The sequence below is a fragment of the Ranitomeya variabilis genome, chromosome 7 (genome assembly GCF_051348905.1).
Source record: "Ranitomeya variabilis isolate aRanVar5 chromosome 7, aRanVar5.hap1, whole genome shotgun sequence".
Lineage (NCBI taxonomy): Eukaryota > Metazoa > Chordata > Amphibia > Anura > Dendrobatidae > Ranitomeya > Ranitomeya variabilis.
The window spans coordinates 59,599,712-59,626,098 of NC_135238.1; the positions used below are offsets into that span (position 1 = coordinate 59,599,712).

A 26,387-nucleotide genomic window follows, 5' to 3' on the forward strand; every position below is an offset into this window, starting at 1 on the left:
AAAGGGTTAATACGGGTATCACTGTGGGCACCCCCCCTAAAGGGTTAATACCGGTAGCAGACGTCCGCTGCCTTGGCATGCCGCCAAAACGAGAAGGCGGGAGAAGGGGGTCGGGGCGTGTTTCTCTGTGAGAGCACCCCGCCCGCCTGCCCCGCCTGCTATTGCACTCTCGGGCGGCGCGCAGTAGCCCTAGCTACTGCGCATGCGCCAGGTGCACGCGGCCGTGCAGCCTCGGGCGGCGCGCAGTAGCCCTAGCTACTGCGCATGCGGCAGATGCGCGCGGCCGTGCGGACGCGACTGCCGCGCGTGCATGTGACGCATGCGCAGTCAATCGACGGGACTGCCCACAATGCCTAGTCTCTCCACGGTCACTGCTTGTATGGTCTCACAGCAAGGACTTGCAGTCTGCCTGAAGGGTTGGCCGCGAAGGATTGTGGGATGCCGCAGTGCGTGCCGGGAGTCCCACAACCCGGAAGTGGCTTTCGCCGGCCTGCCGGCTCGTACAGTGTCAGGTTTCCTCACTATTCACTGTCAGGAAAGCTCCATGATCCGCGCAGCCGCACAGGAGCAGATGCTGCACTCTGGCACCCACCTGTGCTGACACCAAGTGCTGCCCTGTGAGGAGCCTTCTGTTGGACCGAGGCTTCAGCTGCCGTAGTCGGGATCGATCATGGCTCCCCTCCTGGAATATGAGAATCAGATCTTCCTGGACCTGTTCCACGAGGACGGACTGGTCATCGCTGCCCGTGGCCTGGGCATTGACCGGATCCTGCAGAACTTCCTGCGGCTTTATTGTGACCCGGGGAACCTGGTGCTGGTGCTGAATACGGGGACCGCGGAGGAGGTAACAGGGTGCAGGAGGTGACGGGGCGCAGGAGGTGGCGGAGGAGGTAACTGGGCGCAGGAGGTGGCGGAGGAGGTAACGGGGCGCAGGAGGTGGCGGAGGAGGTAACGGGGCGCAGGAGGTGATGGAGGAGGTGATGGGACGCAGGAGGTGATGTGGCGCAGGAGGTGACGGAGGAGGTAACGGGGCGCAGGAGGTGACGGAGGAGGTGATGGGGCGCAGGAGGTGACGGAAGAGGTAACGGGGCGCAGGAGGTGATGGAGGAGGTGATGGGACGCAGGAGGTGATGGAGGAGGTGATGGGACGCAGGAGGTGATGGAGGAGGTGATGGGGCGCAGGAGGTGACGGAAGAGGTAACGGGGCGCAGGAGGTGACGGAGGAGGTGATGGGACGCAGGAGGTGATGGAGGAGGTGATGGGACGCAGGAGGTGATGGAGGAGGTGATGGGGCGCAGGAGGTGACGGAGGAGGTAACGGGGCGCAGGAGGTGACGGAGGAGGTGATGGGGCGCAGGAGGTGACGGAAGAGGTAACGGGGCGCAGGAGGTGATGGAGGAGGTGATGGGACGCAGGAGGTGATGGAGGAGGTGATGGGACGCAGGAGGTGATGGAGGAGGTGATGGGGCGCAGGAGGTGACGGAAGAGGTAACGGGGCGCAGGAGGTGACGGAGGAGGTGATGGGACGCAGGAGGTGATGGAGGAGGTGATGGGACGCAGGAGGTGATGGAGGAGGTGATGGGGCGCAGGAGGTGATGGAGGAGGTGATGGGGCGCAGGAGGTGATGGAGGAGGTGATGGGACGCAGGAGGTGATGGAGGAGGTGATGGGACGCAGGAGGTGATGGAGGAGGTGATGGGACGCAGGAGGTGATGGAGGAGGTGATGGGGCGCAGGAGGTGACGGAAGAGGTAACGGGGCGCAGGAGGTGACGGAGGAGGTGATGGGACGCAGGAGGTGATGGAGGAGGTGATGGGACGCAGGAGGTGATGGAGGAGGTGATGGGGCGCAGGAGGTGACGGAAGAGGTAACGGGGCGCAGGAGGTGACGGAGGAGGTAACGGGGCGCAGGAGGTGATGGAGGAGGTAATGGGACGCAGGAGGTGATGGAGGAGGTGATGGGGCGCAGGAGGTGACGGAAGAGGTAACGGGGCGCAGGAGGTGATGGAGGAGGTGATGGGACGCAGGAGGTGATGGAGGAGGTGATGGGGCGCAGGAGGTGACGGAGGAGGTAACGGGGCGCAGGAGGTGACGGAGGAGGTGATGGGACGCAGGAGGTGATGGAGGAGGTGATGGGGCGCAGGAGGTGACGGAAGAGGTAACGGGGCGCAGGAGGTGACGGAGGAGGTGATGGGACGCAGGAGGTGATGGAGGAGGTGATGGGACGCAGGAGGTGATGGAGGAGGTGATGGGGCGCAGGAGGTGACGGAAGAGGTAACGGGGCGCAGGAGGTGACGGAGGAGGTAACGGGGCGCAGGAGGTGACGGAGGAGGTGATGGGACGCAGGAGGTGATGGGGCGCAGGAGGTGACGGAAGAGGTAACGGGGCGCAGGAGGTGACGGAGGAGGTAACGGGGCGCAGGAGGTGACGGGACGCAGGAGGTGACGGAGGAGGTGATGGGGCGCAGGAGGTGACGGAGGAGGTAACGGGGCGCAGGAGGTGACGGAGGAGGTAACGGGGCGCAGGAGGTGACGGAGGAGGTAACGGGGCGCAGGAGGTGACGGAGGAGGTAACGGGGCGCAGGAGGTGACGGAGGAGGTAACGGGACGCAGGAGGTGATGGAGGAGGTGATGGGGCGCAGGAGGTGACGGAGGAGGTAACGGGGCGCAGGAGGTGACGGAGGAGGTAACGGGGCGCAGGAGGTGACGGAGGAGGTAACGGGGCGCAGGAGGTAACGGGGCGCAGGAGGTGACGGAGGAGGTAACGGCGCAGGAGGTGACGGGACGCAGGAGGTGACGGAGGAGGTGATGGGGCGCAGGAGGTGACGGAGGAGGTAACGGGGCGCAGGAGGTGACGGAGGAGGTAACGGGGCGCAGGAGGTGACGGAGGAGGTAACGGGACGCAGGAGGTGATGGAGGAGGTGATGGGGCGCAGGAGGTGACGGAGGAGGTAACGGGGCGCAGGAGGTGACGGAGGAGGTAACGGGGCGCAGGAGGTGACGGAGGAGGTAACGGGGCGCAGGAGGTAACGGGGCGCAGGAGGTGACGGAGGAGGTAACGGCGCAGGAGGTGACGGAGGAGGTAACGGGGCGCAGGAGGTGACGGAGGAGGTGATGGGGCGCAGGAGGTGACGGAGGAGGTAACAGGGCGCAGGAGGTGACGGAGGAGGTAACGGGGCGCAGGAGGTGACGGAGGAGGTAACGGGGCGCAGGAGGTGACGGAGGAGGTGACGGGGCGCAGGAGGTGACGCAGGAGGTGACAGGGCGCAGGAGGTGGCGGAGGAGGTGACGGGGCGCAGGAGGTGGCGGAGGAGGTGACGGGGCGCAGGAGGTGGCGGAGAAGGTGACGGGGCGCAGGAGGTGAAGGAGGAGGTGACGGGACGCAGGAGGTGACGGAGGAGGTAACGGGGCGCAGGAGGTGACGGAGGAGGTAACGGGGTGCAGGAGGTAACGGGGCGGAGGTGATGGGATGCAGGAGGTGACGGAGGAGGTAACGGGAGGCAGGAGGTGACGGAGGAGGTGACGGGGCGCAGGAGGTGACGGAGGAGGTAACGGGGCGCAGGAGGTGAAGGAGGAGGTGACGGGACGCAGGAGGTGACGGAGGAGGTAACGGGGCGCAGGAGGTGACGGAGGAGGTGACGGGGCGCAGGAGGTGACGCAGGAGGTGACAGGGCGCAGGAGGTGGCGGAGGAGGTGACGGGGCGCAGGAGGTGGCGGAGGAGGTGACGGGGCGCAGGAGGTGGCGGAGAAGGTGACGGGGCGCAGGAGGTGGCGGAGGAGGTGACGGGGCGCAGGAGGTGGCGGAGGAGGTGACGGGGCGCAGGAGGTAACGGGGCTCAGGAGGTGACGGAGGAGGTGACGTGGAGGAGGTGACGTGAAGGAGGTGGTGACGGGGCGGAGGAGGTAACGGGGCGCAGGAGGTGACTGAGGAGGTGACGGGGCGGAGGAGGTAACGGGGCAGTGGTGCAACCGCTCTTCGCACATCACTAGACGGGTCCGGACAGGAGGGCGCTGCTCGTCTGCTGCATCGCTGCCTTCTGACACCCGCCGTGATCCTTTAAGGACACAGCCATTGTTTTAAATTTCTTTGCTTTCGTTTTTTCTCTTCCAAGAGCCGTGCCATTTTTATTTTTCCATCCACATAGACGTATGAAGAGTTTTAGGAGTCTTTTTTTTGGCAAGGATGAGGTTTGGTTTTGAATGGCACCATTGTTTTTACCTTACTGTAAAATAAGAAAAAAGTCCAGGTGGAGTATGATGGGGAAGTAAAATTCAATTCCACAATTGGTTTTAGGTTTTTGTTGTTACGGTATTTTGTGCTGTAAAAATGACCTGGTGATGCGACTCATCGGGTCGGTGTGACTACAGTGATCCCAAACTTATATCATTTTTTTTTTTCTTAAAGGAAGTCTCAACACCCCCCTCAACCTCCCCAACAAAAAAAAACCTAATTAAAACTACTTATGAAGCTGACATAACTCATAAAAATGATGCCTGCAGTATAAATTTTACTACTTCAGTGCGGTGGTTGTCGCACCCGGCGTCGGTGCCGTGGTTGTCGCACCCGGCGTCGGTGCCGTGGTTGTCGCACCCGGCGTCGGTGCCGTGGTTGTCGCACCCGGCGTCGGTGCCGTGGTGTGACAAACTCTCTTTACAGCATCACTCCAGCGGGTTTTTTTTAACCGCTGGAGTGGTGCTTTAAATGTAAGCCTCCTGCTCCACGTCGTATACTCACCCTCCGACGTCTTCACCATTTTTCAGTGTCAATCATGCAGTAAAATCTTGTGAGCGCAGCTTCTGAGTGGCCGGAAGTCAGAAGTTGCGTCACAAGCTCTCATTGTAAGTGTATGAGAGCCAGAACCAGGATCTCATAGACTTACATTGATTAGTGACTTCCAGTGTGCTAAATGAAACACTGGTGAAACCAGCAGGTCACAAACTGCAGGAGACGGAACGGCGGCAAAAACAGATGAAAACACCAGAAGGCGAGTATCAGGCAGCGAGCAGGGGCCTTTTTTATTTTAAGCACCACTCCAGTGGTGAAATAAAAAAACAAAATGCTGGAGTGGTGCTGAAAATATATTAAGGACTTTGGGTGGAATTGTCAGATTTTGAGACTTGTATCTTTATTATTTTGTCGATGTGACCATGTGAGGGCTTGTGTTCCCTGTTTCCAGGTCGTCCCTCATGACAGCACCACAAGGAGGTTGCTCTTCATATCCTTGATAGGGACAGGAACACAGAAGAGGTTAAATAGCCCCTCCCCACCTCCACCCTTCAGTGTTTTTCCTGTCCCTATCAGGGACAGACGCAGGAGAGAGTTCTCCAGAAGATTTACCTGATATCGGAGTCAGGTCTTGGAGCAGACGCTCCTGACTGCGGTCCCATCCTCCTGTTAGGGGGCTCTGGCCGCGAGAGTCTTGCGGAGAAGACTTCTCAGAAGTTGCTGGAGACCGACGGAGGTACCTCCGCAACGAGGTTGAGCTGTGTGCTCCCAGGGCCTGTCTCACCCCCTCACAAAGGGGCTCTGAGACTGCGGCTGCGGTGTCCGGCGCTCCCTCAGGCTCCACGTGCGGCTGGCGTCGTTCCCCGGACTTCCGGTCCAGCGCCCGGTCAGTGACGACTTCCAGGGGCGTGGCCGGATTCCTGGGGTCGGCGGCGCCCAAGCATTTCCGGATACGCCGGAAAGCCTGTGAGGGAAAGCAGTGACCGGAACAGAATGGCGGCCGGATGGTGCGCCAGAATCCAGGTCCCAGGCTGGTCGGCGTGCGTTCCGGAGGACGCATGCGCAGTACAGCGGGGCACCTGGAATTACCGTGGAAGCCGGCAGCTGAGCTCGGAAGGAGGACGAATCAGATGTCTTGAAGCAGGGTAAGACTGACTACTTAATGACAGACAACTGACAGCACACTTGACTCAGTAAAATGGAAGGTGCTAGTCGTCCAGTCGTCCAATCCTTAGAGCTGCCCATGGACCATGTGAGTAGTACGTGGTATGGGAGACATTACATTACCTTAGATCCGTAGCTACAGGGGTCTCCCTTACATTTACAGGATAAGGACATCCCTGAAAGGCCGGCGGTAAAGAAAAGGACCATCAGATGTCCGTTATGCTCCGTCAAGCTCCCAGACGGCTATAAAAAGAAGTTATGCGAAAAATGCATCGCTAAACTTCTAAAAGATGAACAGGCTTCGTTACTAGATGATATAAAGACCATGATTCGAGACGAAGTCCAAGCTACGGTGTCTACAATGGTGCCACCCCAGTCTCCACGGTCTCCACGACCTAAAAGGCCCAGATGGGACATGGACCTAAGTTCCGAGGAAGGAGAGGTCTCGGGGTATTCCGATCCAGGCTCAGAGGAACAGGGTCCGTCGGCGGTATCACCAGAAGAACGGAAGAGATACCGGTTTTCATCCGAAAATACGGACATACTGCTCAAAGCAGTTAGAAGCACCATGAAGATAGAGGACTCGTCTGAACCACTATCGGTTCAAGACGAGATGTTCGGAGGCCTAAGAACTCGCAGAAAGAGTTTTTCCGGTCAATAACCACATTACAGCAATGATAATGGAAGAGTGGGAAGACGTGGGAAAAAAACTAGTAGTCCCGAGAGACTTCAAGTACCGTCTTCCCTTCGATCCAGAAGAAACTAAAATCGGGGAATCAGTTCCAAAGATTGATATTCCTGTGGCTAAGGTCACAAAGAAAACGGCTATCCCCTTCGAGGACTCATCAGGATTAAAGGATCCGATGGATAAGAGGTCAGAAGATCTTCTCAAAAAAGCCTGGGAGTCATCGGCCGCCATTATGAAAACGAACATAGCGGCTACCTCTGTTGCAAGATCTATGAGTCTTTGGGTAGACGAGTTGGAGAGTCATATTACAGACAGAACCCCAAGAGAAGAGATCCTAAAATCTCTTTCAGTGCTGAAAATGGCGACTGATTTTATGGCGGACGCTTCCGCGGAATCGGTGCGTTTTGCTGCCAGGAACAATGCACTGTCAAACGCAGCAAGAAGAGCCTTATGGCTGAGATCATGGTCGGGAGATACCCAATCCAAAAACAAGCTGTGTTCGATTCCATTTTCAGGATCTCACGTGTTCGGTGCAGTTCTTGACGAGCTACTCGAAAAGGCGTCCGATAAGAAAAAAGGCTTCCCTGAAGAGAAGCCAAAGAAGACACAATTTTTTCGTAGAACTCGCTCTCACCCAAGACAGGACTACAGAGGAAAAGGGAAGTCCGGCAGATGGAGCTACCCTAAAGGGGGCAGAGGAAGAGGTTCCTTTCGAGACCAGTCATCAGGACCCAGCAAACAATGACGCCAACAATATAGGAGGAAGACTACAATACTTCCTGGAGGGATGGCAGAACATTACTCAGAATCAGTGGATTCTGCAGACAGTGGCACAGGGGTACAAGATAGAGTTTACTCATCTACCCCCCAAGAGATTCTGTTTGACACAGACGGAGTCATCAGCAGTACATCAAAGACTGCTAACGGACATACAGGAACTCTTAGAGTTACACGTCATAATACCGGTACCCCATCATCAGCATTTCCAGGGGCATTACTCCAGTCTGTTCTCCATAAAAAAACCGAGCGGAGAATACCGCACAATAATAAACCTAAAACCATTAAACAAATGGGTGGCGTACAAACGCTTCAAGATGGAATCTCTCAAGTCAATCGTACCGTTAATAAAAAAGAATTCGGTAATGTGCACGCTAGACCTCAAACATGCGTACTATCATGTTCCCATCCACCCATCACATCAAAAATTCCTCAGATTTGCAATAAGAAGTCGCAGGGGGATTCTGCGTTTCCAGTTTCAATGTCTACCTTTCGGTCTCTCCTCTGCCCCAAGAATATTCACAAAGCTCATGACAGAGATCATGGCCCACTTGAGGGAAAAAGAAATTCTCATTGCACCCTACCTGGACGATCTGTTGCTGGTAGCAAATTCATCCCAACAGATGGAAGAATCCTTAAGAGTTACCATGTCACTCCTGAAACATCTGGGGTGGGTAATAAATTTAAAAAAGTCGAGTCTCGAACCAGAGACACACAAAATATTTCTGGGTGTACTTCTAAATTCCGAGCTGGAATGCTCCTTCCTACCAGACCAAAAACAACGGTCAATCAAAAAAGAATTTCAAACGATAAAAAAACGGAAATACATTTCCATCAGGAAAGCCATGAGGATCCTAGGACTGATGACCTCGTTCATTCCTAGCGTACAGTGGAGTCAGTTTCGCTCCAGAACGCTCCAAAAGGAAATTCTTTCGGTATGGAATGGAAAGGAAGACTCCTTAGACAACAGGATGCGGTTATCCAGCGAAGTAAAACAATCCCTCTCATGGTGGATCGATATAAAAAACCTCAAAAGAGGAAAACCATGGAATATATCTCCATGCGTAAACATAACGACCGATGCAAGCTCAAAGGGCTGGGGAGCCCACATGGAAGGACGATACCTTCAGGGGACATGGCCACCATTGGTACCCGACAGTTCCACCAATTACAGAGAACTCAGAGCGGTCTGGGAAGCACTAAAGGGGTGCCAACACGAGGTGCAGGGACACCATATCCGAGTCTTCTCAGACAACTCGACCACGGTAGCCTTTCTCCTACATCAAGGAGGACCGAGGCACCGTCCACTTCAAGCGCTAACAGAGACAATATTCTCCTGGGCAGAAGATACTGTGAAGTCCATCACAGCAGTTCATCTAAAAGGCTCACAAAACCAAATAGCGGATTTTCTCAGCAGAGAGAAATTGCAACCGACAGAGTGGTCTCTAAACGGAGAAGTCTTTGCTCAGCTAATCCAACAATGGGGCACTCCGCAGGTAGATTTATTTGCCACAAAGGACAATACAAAAACAAAAGAATTTTTCTCATTAAATCCAGGAGACAATCCAACTGGCATAGATGCCTTGGCTCAACATTGGGACATGGAACTTGCATACGCGTTCCCTCCCCTAGCTCTAATTCCCAGAGTTCTGAGAAAAATTCAGGAAAGTCCAGCGGTAGTGATCCTAATAGTGCCATATTGGCCCAAGAGGAGCTGGTTTCCTCTGCTGAAGTGGATGGCGATAGAAGACCCAGTGCTACTACCGCTGAGGCGGGATCTTCTGACGCAGGGACCGCTGGTCCATCAAAATCTAAAGATGCTACAACTCTCAGCATGGATCTTGAGAGGGAAATCTTGAGATCAAAAGGACTGTCGGACTCGGTTATCTCAACCATGAAGAAAAGCAGAAAGCCGGTAACCTCTGCTATATACCAAAAAATTTGGAAGAAATTTTGTACTCATACCAATACTTCAATATCCGTTCTACAAGAACCAGATATCTCTCAAATCTTAAATTTCCTCCAAACAGGCTTTGATATGGGCTTGAGGCCTAGTACGCTAAAGGTACAAATCTCAGCGTTAAGTGCCTTTTATGACTATCCATTAGCAAACCAGTCAGAACTTTAACAATGAAAAAGAACGTTCTCTCCATTCCCTGGATGTTAAGAGAACAGTTTTGCAGTATTTGAAACTTACAGATGGCTGGAGAATTGATCCAAATCTCTTTATACAGATGTCGGGGAAAAATAGAGGCAAAAAAGCCTCAAAAGCGACTCTAGCTAGATGGATTAAATCTACTATTTGCGCTGCGTATATATATATGTGCGTGTGTGTATATATGTATATATGTGTGTGTGTATATATATATATATATATATATATATATATATATATATATATATATATATATATATATATATATACACACTCACCGGCCACTTTATTAGGTACACCATGCTAGTAACAGGTTGGACCCCCTTTTGCCTTCAGAACTGCCTCAATTCTTCGTGGCATAGATTCAACAAGGTGCTGGAAGCAATCCTCAGAGATTTTGGTCCATATTGACATGATGGCATCACACAGTTGCCGCAGATTTGTCGGCTGCACATCCCAAAGATGCTCCATACAAGGCAGGATGGATCCATGCTTTCATGTTGTTTACGCCAAATTCTGACCCTACCATCCAAATGTCGCAGCAGAAATCGAGACTCATCAGACCAAGCAACGTTTTTCCAATCTTCTACTGTCCAATTTCGATGAGCTTGTACAAATTGTAGCCTCAGTTTCCTGTTCTTAGCTGAAAGGAGTGGTACCCGGTGTGGTCTTCTGCTGCTGTAGCCCATCTGCCTCAAAGTTCGACGCACTGTGCATTCAGAGATGCTCTTAGGCCTACCTTGGTTGTAACGGGTGGCGATTTGAGTCACTGTTGCCTTTCTATCAGCTCGAACCAGTCTGCCCATTCTCCTCTGACCTCTGGAATCAACAAGGCATTTCCGCCCACAGAACTGCCGCTCACTGGATTTTTTTTCTTTTTCGGACCATTCTCTGTAAACCCTAGAGATGGTTGTGCGTGAAAATCCCAGTAGATCAGCAGTTTCTGAAATACTCAGACCAGCCCTTCTGGCACCAACAACCATGCCACGTTCAAAGGCACTCAAATCACCTTTCTTCCCCATACTGATGCTCGGTTTGAACTGCAGGAGATTGTCTTGACCATGTCTACATGCCTAAATGCACTGAGTTGCCGCCATGTGATTGGCTGATTAGAAATTAAGTGTTAACAAGAAGTTGGACAGGTGTACCTAATAAAGTGGCCAGTGAGTGTATATATAGTGAAGTAAAAAACATTTGGTATGTACGTGTCTGTAAAAGTCCAGTCTATCAAATTATAAAAGATAATAACTCAATTGATTTAGTTACCGGTAATCAGTTAAATATTTTGATACACTGGACTTTTACAGAAACGGCATAAAGAGTGACCTAAACCAGCCAGAATTGCGTTTTTAAGATACAGAAATGCCATAAAAAAAAATGCAACAAGAATCGATCAAAACATCGTATCTACCCCAAAGCGATATCAATAGAAACGTCAGGTCAGAGTGCAAAAAACAAATACTCCCACAGAAACAAAAAAGTTATACGAGTTGGAAAATAGTGACACAAGCTACCGTAATTTATTTATTTTTTTTACAATTTTCCCATTTTTTATCGCTACCTAAATTTAAAAAACAAACAAAACTAGACTCGTTTATCGTCCTATTCGTAAAAAAATAAAAACATTGCATAATTTTTATTTATTTATTTTTTTGCACAGTTTCATCGCACTTGGAATTTTATTTTCTCGTTTTCCAGTACATTGCGTGTTAAGGTGAATGGCGCTATTGAAAACTAAAACTGATCCCGCAAGACAGACACGTCTTCATTTGGCCGTGTAGATACCAATACATTTTTATGCTATGGTAGTGTAAAATTGAAGCTGCGAGTGATCAGCGAGCATGGCCGGGTGTTATCCGAATGTCTACGGCATGCTCGAATAATATGTTTACGTCCCTGCGGCTGTATCGGCAGACGATTTGGATGTATTAGCGCTTTGGACACAGCACATGTTCACTGAACCGTGCGGACTCACTGCGTTCAATACGTTATCTGAGCACGTTCGCCCATCACTAGAAGCTGCACACAATCTTGGTATCCGTGTATGGCCACCGCTTATGGCCTCTCTCTTTGTCATTTTCTATATAACGTGTGCTGCTTTGTCATTTCAGGAGTATCTGATTGAGCAGATGAGATCTGAAGGAGTCGCCCATTTGCCTCGTATTATCACCAATGAGGTTGGCAGTAATGAACGCTATGACGTCTACACACAGGGGGGAGTGCTGTTCGTCACTAGTCGCATCCTTGTGGTTGATTTCCTCACTGATCGGATTCCTGCCAACCTGATAACTGGTAAGTTCCTCAGCACTTGACGGGAAGAGCCATCATCCCTTACATAAGGAGCATTAATCACTTACATTAGGAGCATTAATCACTTACATTAGGAGCATCACTGCTGTCAGTCTGGCGTGAAGAGGAAAGGCAAAGCAATTACTATATCATGAAATCCTTCTCACAGAGTGCAGTAGAAAACACCTTTGTCTTTATCTGTTCCTCATCTCAGCCAGGGAATAAGGTGAAGAATTATGGAATGCTCGGCCCACACTCCACCAGGGGTCTTGAGTCTGAACTTTGGAAAGAAATGATTTCCGGGCTGTCATGGTGGTATATAGAATAGGAACCACTGCCTTAGACCATTTTACTAACAGGACTATAAATGTAGGAGGTAATGGGGCTGGAATTGTATCAGGACCTTGGAGCTTCACAGGGTACAAAATGTAGCTGCCATATATTAGTACGTTATCTTACTGGCCTCCTAAGCTCTGTAGAAGCAGTATCATTTCTCATTATATTTTGATTTGAAGCCCAGGAGAAGAGGTTCTCCAAGCATGTGATCTGTTATTAGCGCTGGCAGTGGCCGGATACTGCACAGCTCCATTCATTGTGTAGCGGCCGCTGTTGGGTGCTGGTGATCAGCTCTTACCTGCCCCACAATGTAACTGTTCAGTGTTTACATCCGGCCACTGCTGGTGATTCTCCTGCTGCCACTGACATCATGTCGACAGAGAAGCCTCTTCTCTTCTGCCATGTCAACAGGGCCGTCACTGCCGATGTCATGCTGATTGACAGTCGTCTCCCTGCTGCTTAACTGAACAGAGTCTGTCTGTCTCAATCTGCATGACGTCAGCAGTGATGTCCCATCAACGGAGTAGACCGGGAGAGAAAGAGCTGATCTGCTGATGTGAGGTTAAATGAAGCAGGATAGTCCCCTTCTGAGTCGGGCAGAATAGCCAGCTACCTGCCAGAAAGGTCTTATGGCTCTAACTTATTCTACAACACTTGATATGCCAATTGGGGCTAACTATCTTGATAATACTGTTCTGATCGCCCCTCTCTATCCAGAGATTACTTCAAACCCTGGAGAATAAATGTGGCATCCGATTCTTACATCCTGGCACTAGGTGTACATAAAACCCTGCTTATCCTAATTTCACCACTAGATGTCAGCAGAGCCCTGCTGTCTTCCCCTAATAATAGTATCCTATCTTGCAAAATATTTAGACGTGAGAGTCCTCAGTGGTTGAGACCTTTTAATGGCTAACTGAAAAGATGGTAACAAATTAAAAGGTCTCAACCACTGAGGACTCCCACGTCCAAATATTTTTCTATCTACTGGCTAACACGATACCAAGATATATATCTTTCCTGTATCCTATCTTGCACACATTTTACTTATTAACCATTGGGATTGCAAACAAGACTTGGATACAAATGGGGCCACTGAAGCTTTTTTGTCATAGCTTTACAGGGAACCTGTCACCCCAAAAATCGAAGATGAGCTGCGGCCACCGGCATCAGGGGCTCCCACCTTACGATGACGTCCTCTTCTGGTCTTCAGGCTGCGGCAGCGGCGCAGGCGTACTTTGTCTGTCCTGTTGAGGGCAGAGCAAAGTACTGCAGGGCGCAGGCGCCAGGAAAGGTCAGAGAGGCCCAGGTTCCCTTTAAGCATTGAACATTCCCCCTTATTTTCATAATTCGAAAACCCAATCCCTTGTATCTAGCTCCTATGATAACTGGTCGTGGTGCAGTGAGTAAGAAAAGGCTAAGGACACTTTTCTCTCTTACTGACTTTTTAGACCATTTCTGTGATGGAAATTCATACAGAATACATTGGATGTTTATGTTAAACTGTATGGGCATAAGTCATTTCAGCAATATCTTGTATACAATTGCAAAGGTGAATGAATATTGATGTGACAGTGCAGCATGATTGCTTTCATTCATCTGCTGTTTGACATCACTATAGTCATCATTCTGTCTTCTTCAGGTATCCTTGTGTATAAGGCACACAAGATTATGGAGTCCTGCCAGGAAGCCTTTATACTGCGCTTATATCGGCAGAAGAACAAGCAGGGCTTTATAAAAGCCTTCACGGACAATCCAGTCGCTTTTCACACCGGCTTCTGCCAAGTGGAGCGAGTAATGAGAAATCTGTTTGTCAGAAAACTTTACCTATGGCCGAGGTGGGTAGACACATTTCTATTAATCTCTAAACCTGACTAAAATTGGTGAAAAATGTGATGTTGGTCCTGGAAATAAAACTGATTTTGACTATATTTTTTTAATGTTTATTCGGTTTGCTGTATACTTTTACACATGAGCTGTATGTGAAAGTACAATAGTTCTGTGTAAGCTTGAACTTGCTGACATTAATGATGCTCCACAAACCCCATCAACTCGCACAACGATAGGAAGAATAAGATTGAGGCATTAATTCCGTCAAATAGGATAGAAACTGCACAGAGGCTCCGGATCTAGCCTACAATGCGGAAGTAAACCCATGCAAGACCTAATTCACACGTCCAAAAAATAGACGTGTTCAAGTACGATCCGACTTGTAAACCAAACGCCTACATTTCTAAGAATGTAAATGGTCAGCACATGGATTAAAGAAATAAATAAAAGACAAACAAGCGTGATTTCTGCCTAAGTTTCCCATTTTTTATTATCCTGTGCCAGTCACTAAATCCTTTATTGGAATAGTCGCCGTATCTGTATTGAAGATATTACATTAAGTAGCAACAAATAGTTAGAAACTATTAAAACACTAGGGCCATGTTCACATGTTGCATTTTTGCTGCAGGAAAAACCTGCTGTATTGACAGTAAAGAAGCAGCTTAAAAACAGGTTTTGCTGTGTTTTTCATGCTGATACAGTTTAGTGCTTGTTATTCCTGTGTTTTCTGTAACAAAAATGCAGCAAAACCGGATACCTGCATTTTTGCTGTGGTTTTGCTCACTCATTGCTTTTTATGGGTGTAAAAACACTGAGAGAAGTGACACGGTGCAGTTAGCAAAAAAAAAAAAAAGTGCAATTTTCCATTTCAGCCAGAGGAAAAAAAATTGTGTGTGTGCATGAGATTTCTTAAATGTCTTCGCTTTTGCTTTTGCTGGTGCTGTAAAATGCAGCTTTTCATTTGAATAAAAAACACAGCGAGATGCAACTTGAGAACGTAGCCTATTTCTATGAAAGTATAGAGGGGGAAAAAAAGTGGATTTAGAGCTCACCACTCCTGTTGCAAGATGAGATTATAGAATCCTAGAATGTTAGACTTGGAAGGGACCTCCAGGGTCATCTGGTCCAACCCCCCTGCTCAATGCAGGATTCACTAAACCATCTCAGACAGATGTCTGTCCTGCCTCTCTTTAAAGACTTCCATTGAAGGAGAACTCGCCACCTCTGTTGGCCGCCTGTTCCACTCATTGATCACACTCACTGTCAGAGTGTTTTCAAATATCTAATCTTTATCTTCTCCCTTTCAGTTTCATTACATCGCTTCTCGTGTTTCCATGTGCAATTGAGAATAAGGGCTCATTTCCACATGCGAGGCACACGTCCGTATCTCGCATGTGGAAACCAAGCTGTGGAGCCGGCACTCCAGAGCGGAGCTGTGCGGCCGCATAGGAACACATGGAGCTGCACAGCTCCGCTCCAAAGTGCTGGTGCCAGAGCTTGGTTTCCACATGCGAGATACGGACGTGTGCCTCGCATGTGGAAATGAGCCCTAAAGATGATCCTTCTACAATGTGACAGCCCTTCAGCTATTTGTAGACAGCTATTAAGTCTCCTCTCAGTCTTCTTTTTTCAAGCTAAACATTCCCAGATCCTTTAACCGTTCCTCGTAGTACATACTTTGAAGTCCGCTCACCATCCTGGAAGCTCTTGTCTGAACTTGCTCCAGTTTTTCAATGTATTTTTTTTTAAATGTGGTGCCCAGAACTGGACACAGTATTCCAGATGAAGCCTGACCAAGGAGGAGTAGAGGGGGATAATGACTTCACGTGATCTAGACTCTATGCTTCTCTTAATACATCCTAGAACTGTGTTTGCCTTTTTTACTGCTGCATCACTCTGTTGACTCATATGCAGTCTGTGATCTATTAGTATACATCTTTTTCACACGTGCTGTTGCTTAGTTCTATTCCTCCCATTTTATAGATGTAATTTTTGTTTTTCCTGTCCAGATGTAGAATCTTGCATTTCTCCCTGTTAAATACCATTCTATTAGTCGCTGCCCAATGTTCAAGCTTATCTAGATCCTTCTGAATCCTTTCTCTGTCTTCTCTAGTGTTAGCTATCCCTCCTATCTTTGCAACGTCTCCAAATTTGATTAGTTTACTTTCAATTCCCTTACCTAGATCATTTACAAAAATGTTGAACAACACTGGGGCCAGGACAAAGCCTTGTGGTACCCCACTTGAAACACTCTTCCAATTGGATGTGCAATCATTTATTACTAGTGATGAGCGAATATACTCGTTACTCGAGATTTCCCGAGCATGGTCGGGTGTCCTCCGAATATTTTTTAGTGCTCGGAGATTGTGTTCATCACCACAGCTGAATGATTTACATCTGTTAGCCAGCTTGATTACATGTGGGGATTCCCTAGCAACCAGGCAACCCCACATGTACTTATGCTGGCTAACAGATGTAAATCATTCAGCTGCGGCGATGAACACTAAATCTCCGAGCACTAAAAAATACTTGGAGGACACCCGACCATGCTCGGGAAGTCTCGAGTAACGAGTATATTCGCTCATCACTATTTATTACCACTCTTTGAGTACAATCACTGAGCCAGTTATGAATCCACCTAACCATAGCCTTATCAATCCCATAATTGATGATTTTGTCAGTAAGGATAGTATGAGATACTTTTATCAAATGCTTTGCTGAAGTCAAGATATACAATATCTACCGCATTTCCCTGATCCACCCAATCAGTGATTCCGTCATAGAAGGAAATTAGATTAGTCTGGCATGCTTGTTTGCTGAAAACCCATGCTTGCTCTGGATAATTACTGTATTTTTATCCAAAAACTTACATACATTACATGCCCAGATGCACTGAGATCTTCAAGGAAAGGTGCTGATGAAGCATGGGAAATTACCAAATGCTGGTGGGGAGAATAAAAATAAATTTTCTCCCTGCTGCGGGCAGGCTCCGGACAGCAGCATAATGCTGTTAACCTGCAGATTAACCTCGTATCTGCAGGATAACAGCGTTATTTCTGTTCCCTTTAAGAAAAAAAAACAAGATTCAGGGAGAAGAAATATGCATCCATCATACTGAAACGTGTTTGTACCCCCAAAAAAACTGAACCAGAGTGAGTGCTTGAATACGCCAAGGGAGTTCCTTTTTTAAAAGCTGAAAAGGCAATTTTAGAAAAAAAAAAAAGTTTGTTGGATAATACAATTAAATATAGTTTCCTAACATAAGTATTGGATCGTTCTAGGAATGATCCTGTCCTCTCAGGAAATATAATAAAAAAATCAAACATTATTTTTTGTAGAAATAGGAATCTTAAGAACCATGTTGCACCCAGCAACATCAGATCAGCAGTACCCCTGACTCACTCCACACAAGGACCCCTAACTCTGACCTCTATTAGAGGTTCTTTTCAGTGTGGGGGAACAAAATGTCTCAGTTGTAATATGAAAAATCACGGATGTACAACATCGGCAGTCAGAGGGGAACTTTTCCCTATTCATCAATTTTTAAACTGTGACACCAACGATGCGGTTTGTTGCAGTGTGACTGTAATCCCCAGTATGCCGGTCACACGACACAATGAGCAGTCAGAGATATACGAAATGGTATTATTACACATAGTTTGTCCCAAGCATTTCGTCACCGATCACAGGAAAGATCCTAATTGTCTGAATCTCCCTGTTCTAGAACAGATCACAACACACATCCAATAGGTTCCCGAATCTGGTGAACAGGGAGTCATATTGGATATTGGCACCCGAAGTTCTCAGTGAATGTGTAGACTGCACCGTTCAGTGAGGATTTGCTTGGATACTGGTATTGTAAACCATACAATTTTTTTTTTTTGCCCTTTATACTCAAATTGTTATAGGGACTAATATATTACTTTTCATCTGCAAGTAATTTTTAAGTGTGTTTTATGGTGAACCTAAGAATTGTAAATGTTAGCATTGTATGTAAATATTGAACACAAGAATTAATGTGATTGGAGGCTGTCCATCATTAAGGTTGTGATGTCACTATGGATAGTATAAATGACGGCATGTATTACTCAGTCGGTATTAGCCTGATGAAGGAGCTCCGTAACGCCTAGCTTAATAAAAATAATTTTAGTAAGAAAAGAAAAGTGAAGCACATTTTCCTACTTATAATTTTTATCCTGATTCTTTCAATCTGGACCTCTTGGTTGGAGGTTCAGGGGCACAGCTGCAGCTATGAAGAAGAAGCATATACTTCAATGTGCACATCCTACTCCAGTCCCTGCTGGAGTAAGATTTGTGGCATAGCGAACGCCACCCTGTCCTGTACTAGTGATGCCCACTTTGTTCGAAGACAAAAAGTTGAAGAGTTTTAGCACCATGTTGAAATTACCAAAGCTATGCAGCTCTTCAAAGCTCTTTACTGGCTTAGAAGCTTTGGTAAATCAGGCACAATGACCTAAATTTACCTCCAACATAAAGGGAAAGACATTCTGAGTTTATACCACGTAAATTGACACGTCACATTTGAATAATAGGGAATGCCAAAAAGTTGATAAAACCAATTTTTCTATAAGCTCTTCATACAGCTTATAAAATCTCAGCCACATTCTGTGGAGAAAATGCAAAATGGAAATTGATGTTCACAACAGAATAAGGCTATGTGCACACGTTGCAGATTTGGGTGAAGAATTTTCTGCACAAAATCTGCATTTCCTGGCAGAAAACGCAGGTGCAGATTTAATGCGTTTTTGTTGCGGATTTTGTGCGTTTTTTTTACCCCTGCGGATTTCTATAATGGAAGGGTGCAGAAACGCGGCAGATCCGCACAAAAGAAGTGACATGCTCCTTCTTTCAATCCGCTGCATTTTCCGCACCATTAGCACAGCATTTTTTTTCCTATTGATTTACATTGTACTGTAAATCACTTTGCGGATCTGCAGCGTTTCTGCGCGGAAAAAAACGCTGCGGATCCGCAGCAAATCCACAGATTGCCGGCGGATTGTTCCACACTGAATCCGCACCTCTTGACAGAAAACGCAGGTGCGTTTTTGTGCGGTTTTGATGCGGTTTTATGGGTGCGATTTGGGTGCAGTTTGATGCGGTTTTTGTGCGGATTTGATGCTTTTTTATGCTTTTTTGTATGCGTTTTTGAAAGCTAAAGATCTATTATTGAACAAAAAAAGATTTGTGATGTAATTTCTTGTTCAACCTCCTCTTTTACATTTGTCCAACCCACACTCCATTACACACACACAGACAGACAGACAGATGATAGACAGATCTATAGATAATATCTATCTATATATAGATCTATCTCATTCCTTCAATCTATCGATAGTTAGATAGATAGCTAGATAGATATGAGATAGATAGATCTATTGATACATGGATATATCTATTCATATATCTATCCATAGATATATCTATGGATAGATGTAGATATATGGATAGTTATTATTATTATTATTATTTATTGTTATAGCGCCATTTATTCCATGGCGCTTTACATGTGAGGAGGGGTATACATAATAAAAACAAGTACAATAATCTTAAACAATACAAGTTAGATAGATATATGGATAGATAGATATATCTATAGATAGATAAATCCATATCTATCTCTATAGATATATCCATAGATATATAATAGCAAGGCCGATGTTTATTAATGAACAGTATGTTTAATTTTTGAAAAAAACATGAAAGAAAATGGTGTGGGCTCTCGCGCAATTTTCTGCACCAGAGGGGGAAAGCCGGGGGCATTATATTTGTAGCCTGGAAATGGGGTAATATCCATGGCCCCTTCCCAGGCTATAAATATCAGCCCGCAGCTGTCTGTGTAGCCTTTACTGGCTATAAACCCCTTCACCCCCGGAGCTTTTTCCGTTTTTTCATTTTCGTTTTTCACTCCCCTCCTTCCCAGAGCCATAACGTTTTTATTTTTCGGTCAATATGGCCATGTGAGGGCTTATTTTTTGCGGGACGAGATGTACTTTTGAACGATACCATTGGTTTTACCATGCCACGTAACAGAAAACGGGAAAAAAATTCCAAGTGTGATGAAATTGCAAAAAAAAGTGCAATCTCACACTTGTTTTTTGTTTGGCTTTTTTGCTAGGTTCACCAAATGCTAAAACTGACCTGCCATTATGATTCTCCAGGTCATTACGAGTTCATAGACACCTAACATGTCTAGGTTATTTTTTATCGAAGTGGTGAAAAAAAATTCCAAAGTTTGCTAAAAAAAAAAAAAAAAAAAAAAAAAAAAAATTGTGCGATTTTTCCGATACCCGTAGCGTTTCCAATTTTCGTGATCTGGGGTCAGGTGAGGGCTTATTTTTTGCGTGCCGATCTGGCGTTTTTAATGATACCATTTTGGCGCAGATACGTTCTTTTGATCGCCCGTTATTGCATTTTAATGCAATGTTGCGGCGACCAAAAAAACATAATTTTGGCGTTTTGATTTTTTTTCTCGCTACGCCATTTAGCGATCGGGTTAATCCTTTGTTTTTATTGATAGATCGGGCAATTCTGAACTCGGCGATACCAAATATGTGTAGGTTTGATTTTTTTTTTTTTTTTATTGTTTTATTTTTGATTGGGGCGAAAGGGGGGTGATTTGAACTTTTATATATTTTTTATTTTTTTTATATTTTTAAACACCTTTTTTTTTTTTAATTTTGGCATGCTTCAATAGCCTCCATAGGAGGCTAGAAGCATGCACTACACCATCGGCTCTGCTACATAGAGGTGAAGTACAGATCACCTCTATGTAGCAGAAATGCAGATGTGCTTTGAACGCCGACCACAGGGTGGCGCTCAAAGCAATCGGCCATCGACAACCATAGAGGTCTCAAGGAGACCTCTGGTTGTTATGGCAATGCACCGATGACCCCCGATCATGTGACGGGGTCAGCGATGAGAGCACTTCCGGCCGCGCGGCCGGGAGCGCTAGTTAAATGCCGCTGTCAGCGCTTGACAGCTTCATTTAACTAGTTAATGGGCGCGGGCGAATCACGATTCCGCTCGCGCTCATTGCGCGCACATGTCAGCTGTACAAAACAGCTGACATCGCGGCTTTGAGGTGGGCTCACCGCCCGTGCCCATCTCAAAGCGGTGGTTCTGCCAGCTCACCTACAACTCCGTCAGCTGGCAGAAAGGGGTTAAAATAGGGGGATCCCCCCAAAAAAAGATGTAAGGCCCCGTGAGGGCTATGCAGACAGGTGCGGGCTGATATTCATAGCCTACAGAGGGGCCATGGATATTGCCCCCCCGGCTACCAACACCAGCCCGCAGCCGCCCCAGAAATGGCGCATCTGTAAGATGCGCCAATTCCAGCACTTAGCCTCTCTCTTCCACTCCCGTGTAGATATGGTTGGATATGGGGTAGTAAGGGGTTAATGTCACCTTTGTATTGTAAGGTGACATTAAGCCCGGTTAATAATGGAGAGGCGTCAATAAGACACCTATCCATTATTAATCCTATAGTAGTGAGAGTTAAAAAAAGACATAGCCAAAATAAAGTATTTTAATATTCTTTAATTTCACCATACTTACCATACTCGATCGCCTGCAAAAAATTAAAAAAAAATAAACCAACCGTATACTCCCTGTCCGACGCAGTGCAATTAATAACGAGTGTCCCATGATGATCTCCCTTATAGAACAGTGACATCGGGTGATGTCACCACTCTATAGGGCCTCCCAGTGACACACTGACAGGAGTCAATGGCTCCTGCAGTGCATCACTGAAGAGGTTACTGCAGTTCAGGCTCTCACTTTATGGCAAAGCTGCGTGGGAATTTTCCCACACAGCAGTGCCGCAAGTGAGAGTATGAACTATACTCACAGCGGCGGAGGGATACAGTGCAGAAGGATACCTTCCGTCATTGTATTGCCGGAGCCCCTGGTGAGCGGTCGCATCAGCTGATGTGGCAGCTCTCCACGGGAGATCGTCGTGGGACACTCGTATTAATTGGATATACAGGGAGTATATTGTTTGTTTATTATTTTAATATTTTTTACACGTGAGCGATGGCTTCAGGGATCAAGGTGATGGTGAGTATGTACTGTGTGTTGTATGTAGTGTTTGTTGTATGTAGTGTGTGTTGTATGTAGTGTGTGTTGTATGTAGTGTGTGTTGTATGTAGTGTGTGTTGTATGTAGTGTGTGTTGTATGCACGCCTATATGTGTGTGTGTGTGTTTTTTGTACCCTTGAATACAGTAGCCGGATGAAGGGACTATACTGTCCCATCATCGGGCTTCCTGTCACTGTAGCAGGCATAGCCGGATGGGACTAGTAGTCCCATCGGACGATGCCTGCCTACCAGTGATGAGCGAGTGTACTCGTTGCTCGGGTTTTCCAGAGCACGCTCGGGTGGTCTCCTGAGTATTTATGACTGCTTGGAGATTTAGTTTTCATCGTGGCAGCTGAATGATTTACAGCTATTAGCCTGCTTGATTACATGTGGGGATTCCCTAGCAACCAGGCAACTCCCACATGTACTCGGCCTGGCTAGTAGCTGTAAATCAGTCAGCTGCTGCGATGAAAACTAAATCTCCGAGCAGTTACAAATACTTGGAGATCACCTGAGCGTGCTCGGGAAAACCCGAGCAATGAGTACACTCGCTCATCACTACTGCCTACATACAAACCAGCACACACACACACAGCCGCGCGATCCCCTCCGCACAGCCGCGCGCGTAAATTGTAAATTAAATCAGGACTAAAACCTTTTAGATGAGGTCTCCCTTTGCTGTTTCTGAATCAGACATTTGCTCGTTGTCAGACTCCATCTGTATTGAGCTCCACACACACTGAATGCGCGCGTTCTCTTGTCTGACTCCATACTGTCAGGGCAGCAGCAGTTTACCACTGCTTCTCTGTCCTGTCAGCTGTTTCCTGTGTGCTCTGCGAGATCAGCACGCCTCTGTTCTGTCAGCTGTTCATGCTTCATTGTGTGCGTGGTGTTCTTGGGGTGATAAGCTGTGTTGGGTTTGACACCAGATATAACGTTTTACCTTGGTGGCCCAAAAGTTCCATTTTGGTCTCATCTGACCACTGTCATTTCCTCCATACATTGGGGGAGCCTCCCACATGTCTTTTCGCAAACTCAAAACAAGCCTTCCAATTTTTTTTTGTGTAAGTAAAGCCTTTTTTCTGCCTACTTTTCCATAAAGGCCACCTCTAATGGAGTGTACGACTTATTGTGGTCGTATGGACAGATACTCCAGTCTCAGGTTTTTTTTTTGTGTTCCAGTGCACACAAAATAAACATGTATATAACAAAACATGTAAATTGCAATAATGTTCTGGGAGAAATACTTCATTTTTCTGGAACAATTTCAAGGGTCCCAAAAAATGTGGCCACGACTCAATATGTGTGTCTGTTTTCTATGCATAAGTTGCATTTGCCTGATTATACATTGGCCTGATGAATGTCTATAAATCAATATCACCGCAGATTTAGTCGGCTCCGTTACCAATTCCCTATGTTGTAGTTCCAATATATATATGCAAAGTCAGCGACATTCTTTCCTTGAGTGAACCATTAAAATGTGATTTCTGGTAATAAAAGGAAGTGCCTTTCACCTATACTTATCACAGAAGAGGCTTATTTAGCTTCAGTCCGTCAGTGCTGGATTGAAAAGAGCATGGCTTCAGTTACATCGTTTTCTAAATGACGCAATGAATCCTCATTAGCTGTAAGACAACGTCAGGGTTAATAAAGAACGCCTTTTGATCACCGGGCGCTGTTGTGTTCAGCCATGTGTACTCTCGGAGCACATTACATTACAAACTGCTGACTCCCTGCCAGTTCTCCCATGTTTATCTGGCTTATTCGGGGCACTTTGGCTGCTCTTTGCAGCTTCTTCCAGATGGTGGATTTTTCTTCCCTCCAGTCCACTGAGCATTAGTGACCAAGAATGAAAGGTTGCAGACGAGCTCGGATCTGGCTGCTGTCCACAAAGGGATTAATGTTCCACTTTGAAGTAGTAAAAAGAGTAATAATCTGTTGGAGATGAATAATTTGTGTGTGTTCTGCAAGTCAAGATAATGCCACATCATTCTGTGAAATGTCGATATAAGGATTGTATCATGGGCAGAGTAACCAGTGAAACATGGGTAGCATAAGGCTGGTTTTACACTTGCCGTGTTTTTTCGGCCCGTTTTTGCAGGCTCAATGCATTTCTATGGGACAGCAAAAATTTGTAGGACCGCCGGTCACTGTTACGGCCGTGAAAAAATATCTAGCTTGCTCTATATTTTTTTTTTTTTCGGCTTATGGACTCGGCCCCCATTGAAAATCAATGGGGCCCCAAAAACAACACAAACTCGTTTTTGCGGTGCACCGTGACTTCCGGTTTTACGGAATGCCGTTTTTTTTTTTTTTTTTCCCCAATACTTTTTCCATATTATTGGGAACCTGAAAAATGGCTATCAGCAAGATTTTTGTCAATGTGAAATATATCACATATGAATAGCAATACGGCTTTTGAATATTATTAAAAAATGAATGAGACGCTTTGCACAAAATTTGGCCAAATAATGTCTGCCCATCAACCAACGTCAAGGTGGTCCCATAAGACTGATGGGTCCCTAACCAGTGTGAATACCTCTCTTAGGCTGATGTCTGAATTCCTGGGTGAATTCTCTTCATCTTTCATCCAGCAGAATGTGCCACATCATGTCAGTCCACATCAAAGAAATCCCAGAATCTTTGATTGATACATGGAGCATCACTGATGCCACAGTGTGATCTGTGGTGGTCTGTGAAACTGCAGGATAACTGGCTGCATGGTCTTTTAGGGGTTGCTTGCTTTCTAAAAGGCCAAATCGTGTTCTCTACAGACTAAAGCAGCTGCCCCTTGATTTCGGTGTGTGTAAGGATGGCACATGTGGATGCCTTTCTCTATAAGTGCTGGATATGTGGGGTTTTACACTTACATGCTTGTATTTTGGGCTAAAATTCATTTTTGCCATTTGATTTCATTGAAAAAAAATAAGGTTGTGCATTCAAAAACAAATAACGCCGCTTTGTTTTCTGAAGGTTTCATGCGACTGTGAATTCATTTTTGGAGAAGCAGAAGCCTGAAGTGGTGGAGCTGCACATCACAATGACCCCGGCCATGCTGGCTATACAGGCGTCCATCCTGGACATAATGAACGCTTGTCTGCGGGAGCTGAAACGCTACAATCCTGCACTCGAGGTGGAAGATCTGTCCCTGGAGAACGCCATTGGCAGAGCCTTTGACAAGGTATTTCACCTGTATATAATAATTGGCGGCACTAATATAATAATACTCATATCATTGCCTATGGCTTCATTTGGAGTTCGTGATATTACAGGAGAGAAGAGCGATATTGTCAGATAATCTATAGTAGACCAGCAAACAAATTGCATTTTAACACCTTCATGACATTACCATTTTTCGGTTCTTGTGGCTCCCGTCCAGCAGCCGCACATTACTGATATGGTCAATGCTCCAGGTCCTGTGAAACAATTCTCACAAACTCGAGTTATTATACATAAAGGTCATCTCATAGAAATCTCGTTGCTATTTGTGGGGTATATTTTGGGTGACGGTTAATAGTGGTTGATTGGCCGAGAGATATTTGTCCATCAGCTGTGTAGTGGCAATGGCCGGCCTGACAAAGGTTACCCATCTCCTTTGTTGTAATAGCCTTTCAGACACAAAACAGCAAACAAAAAATAACCATTTAGAATGTCATATCTGGATAGTAATGTATTAAATAAAAGTGGCAGAGAGGAGAATAATTATTTTATTGCACCCCTAGCCACCATAGCTTGCTGCAACTGCAAGCATACATGTGTTTTGAAAGTAAGGAGCCTGCAGACACTGGTCAGAGACTCATCTCTCCTGAAAACAAAAGGATCATAGTGCCTGATCCTTGACATCACCTGTCGGGGGGGAAGAAGGGAGCCCCCATACTCCAGAAAATATTTAGTTGTTTTGGGGCGATATTGCTGTAATGTGTATGACAACACTAGCTACAGTCTGCTGAAGTTGTCACCTACATAGAACTGAAGTTCCAATTGACCAAATAGTTATCGGCAGAATTTGAATACAACTATGTATTAAAATCTAGCGACTTTTAGCATTTTGGCTAGTCTTGGCCATTTTGAAAATTGGGGAGGGTTCAACCAGAAGGTTAAAGAAACAGGAAAGAAGAAGAATCAACGCCTTCGAAATATGGTGCTGGAGAAGGATGTTATCAATACCATGGATGGCGAGAAGAACAAACCAATCAATTTTGGAACAAATCAAGCCAGACATGTCACTCTAAGCAAGGATCACCAAGCTAGAACTTGCATAATTTGGACACATCGTACGAAGAGGGCAATCAGCGGAGAAGGACATCATGGTCAGAAGAATAGAAGGAGCA

The 26,387-nt window shown here is 46.7% G+C and overlaps 1 protein-coding gene across 2 annotated transcripts in view; it reads left to right on the forward strand.

The window, feature by feature from the left end:
* The first annotated feature begins 384 nt into the window (after positions 1-384).
* Positions 385-26,387, forward strand: part of ERCC4 (ERCC excision repair 4, endonuclease catalytic subunit) — a 56,666-nt gene continuing 30,663 nt past the window's right edge. The window contains exons 1-4 of one of the 2 annotated variants that reach the window (XM_077275167.1): positions 385-844; positions 11,616-11,796; positions 13,772-13,967; positions 25,030-25,237. In XM_077275167.1, coding sequence (XP_077131282.1) covers positions 671-844; positions 11,616-11,796; positions 13,772-13,967; positions 25,030-25,237 — 759 coding nt within the window. In that variant the 5' untranslated portion in view covers positions 385-670. The remainder of the gene's footprint in view (positions 845-11,615; positions 11,797-13,771; positions 13,968-25,029; positions 25,238-26,387) is intronic. The other variant, XM_077275166.1, reaches the window with a different exon arrangement.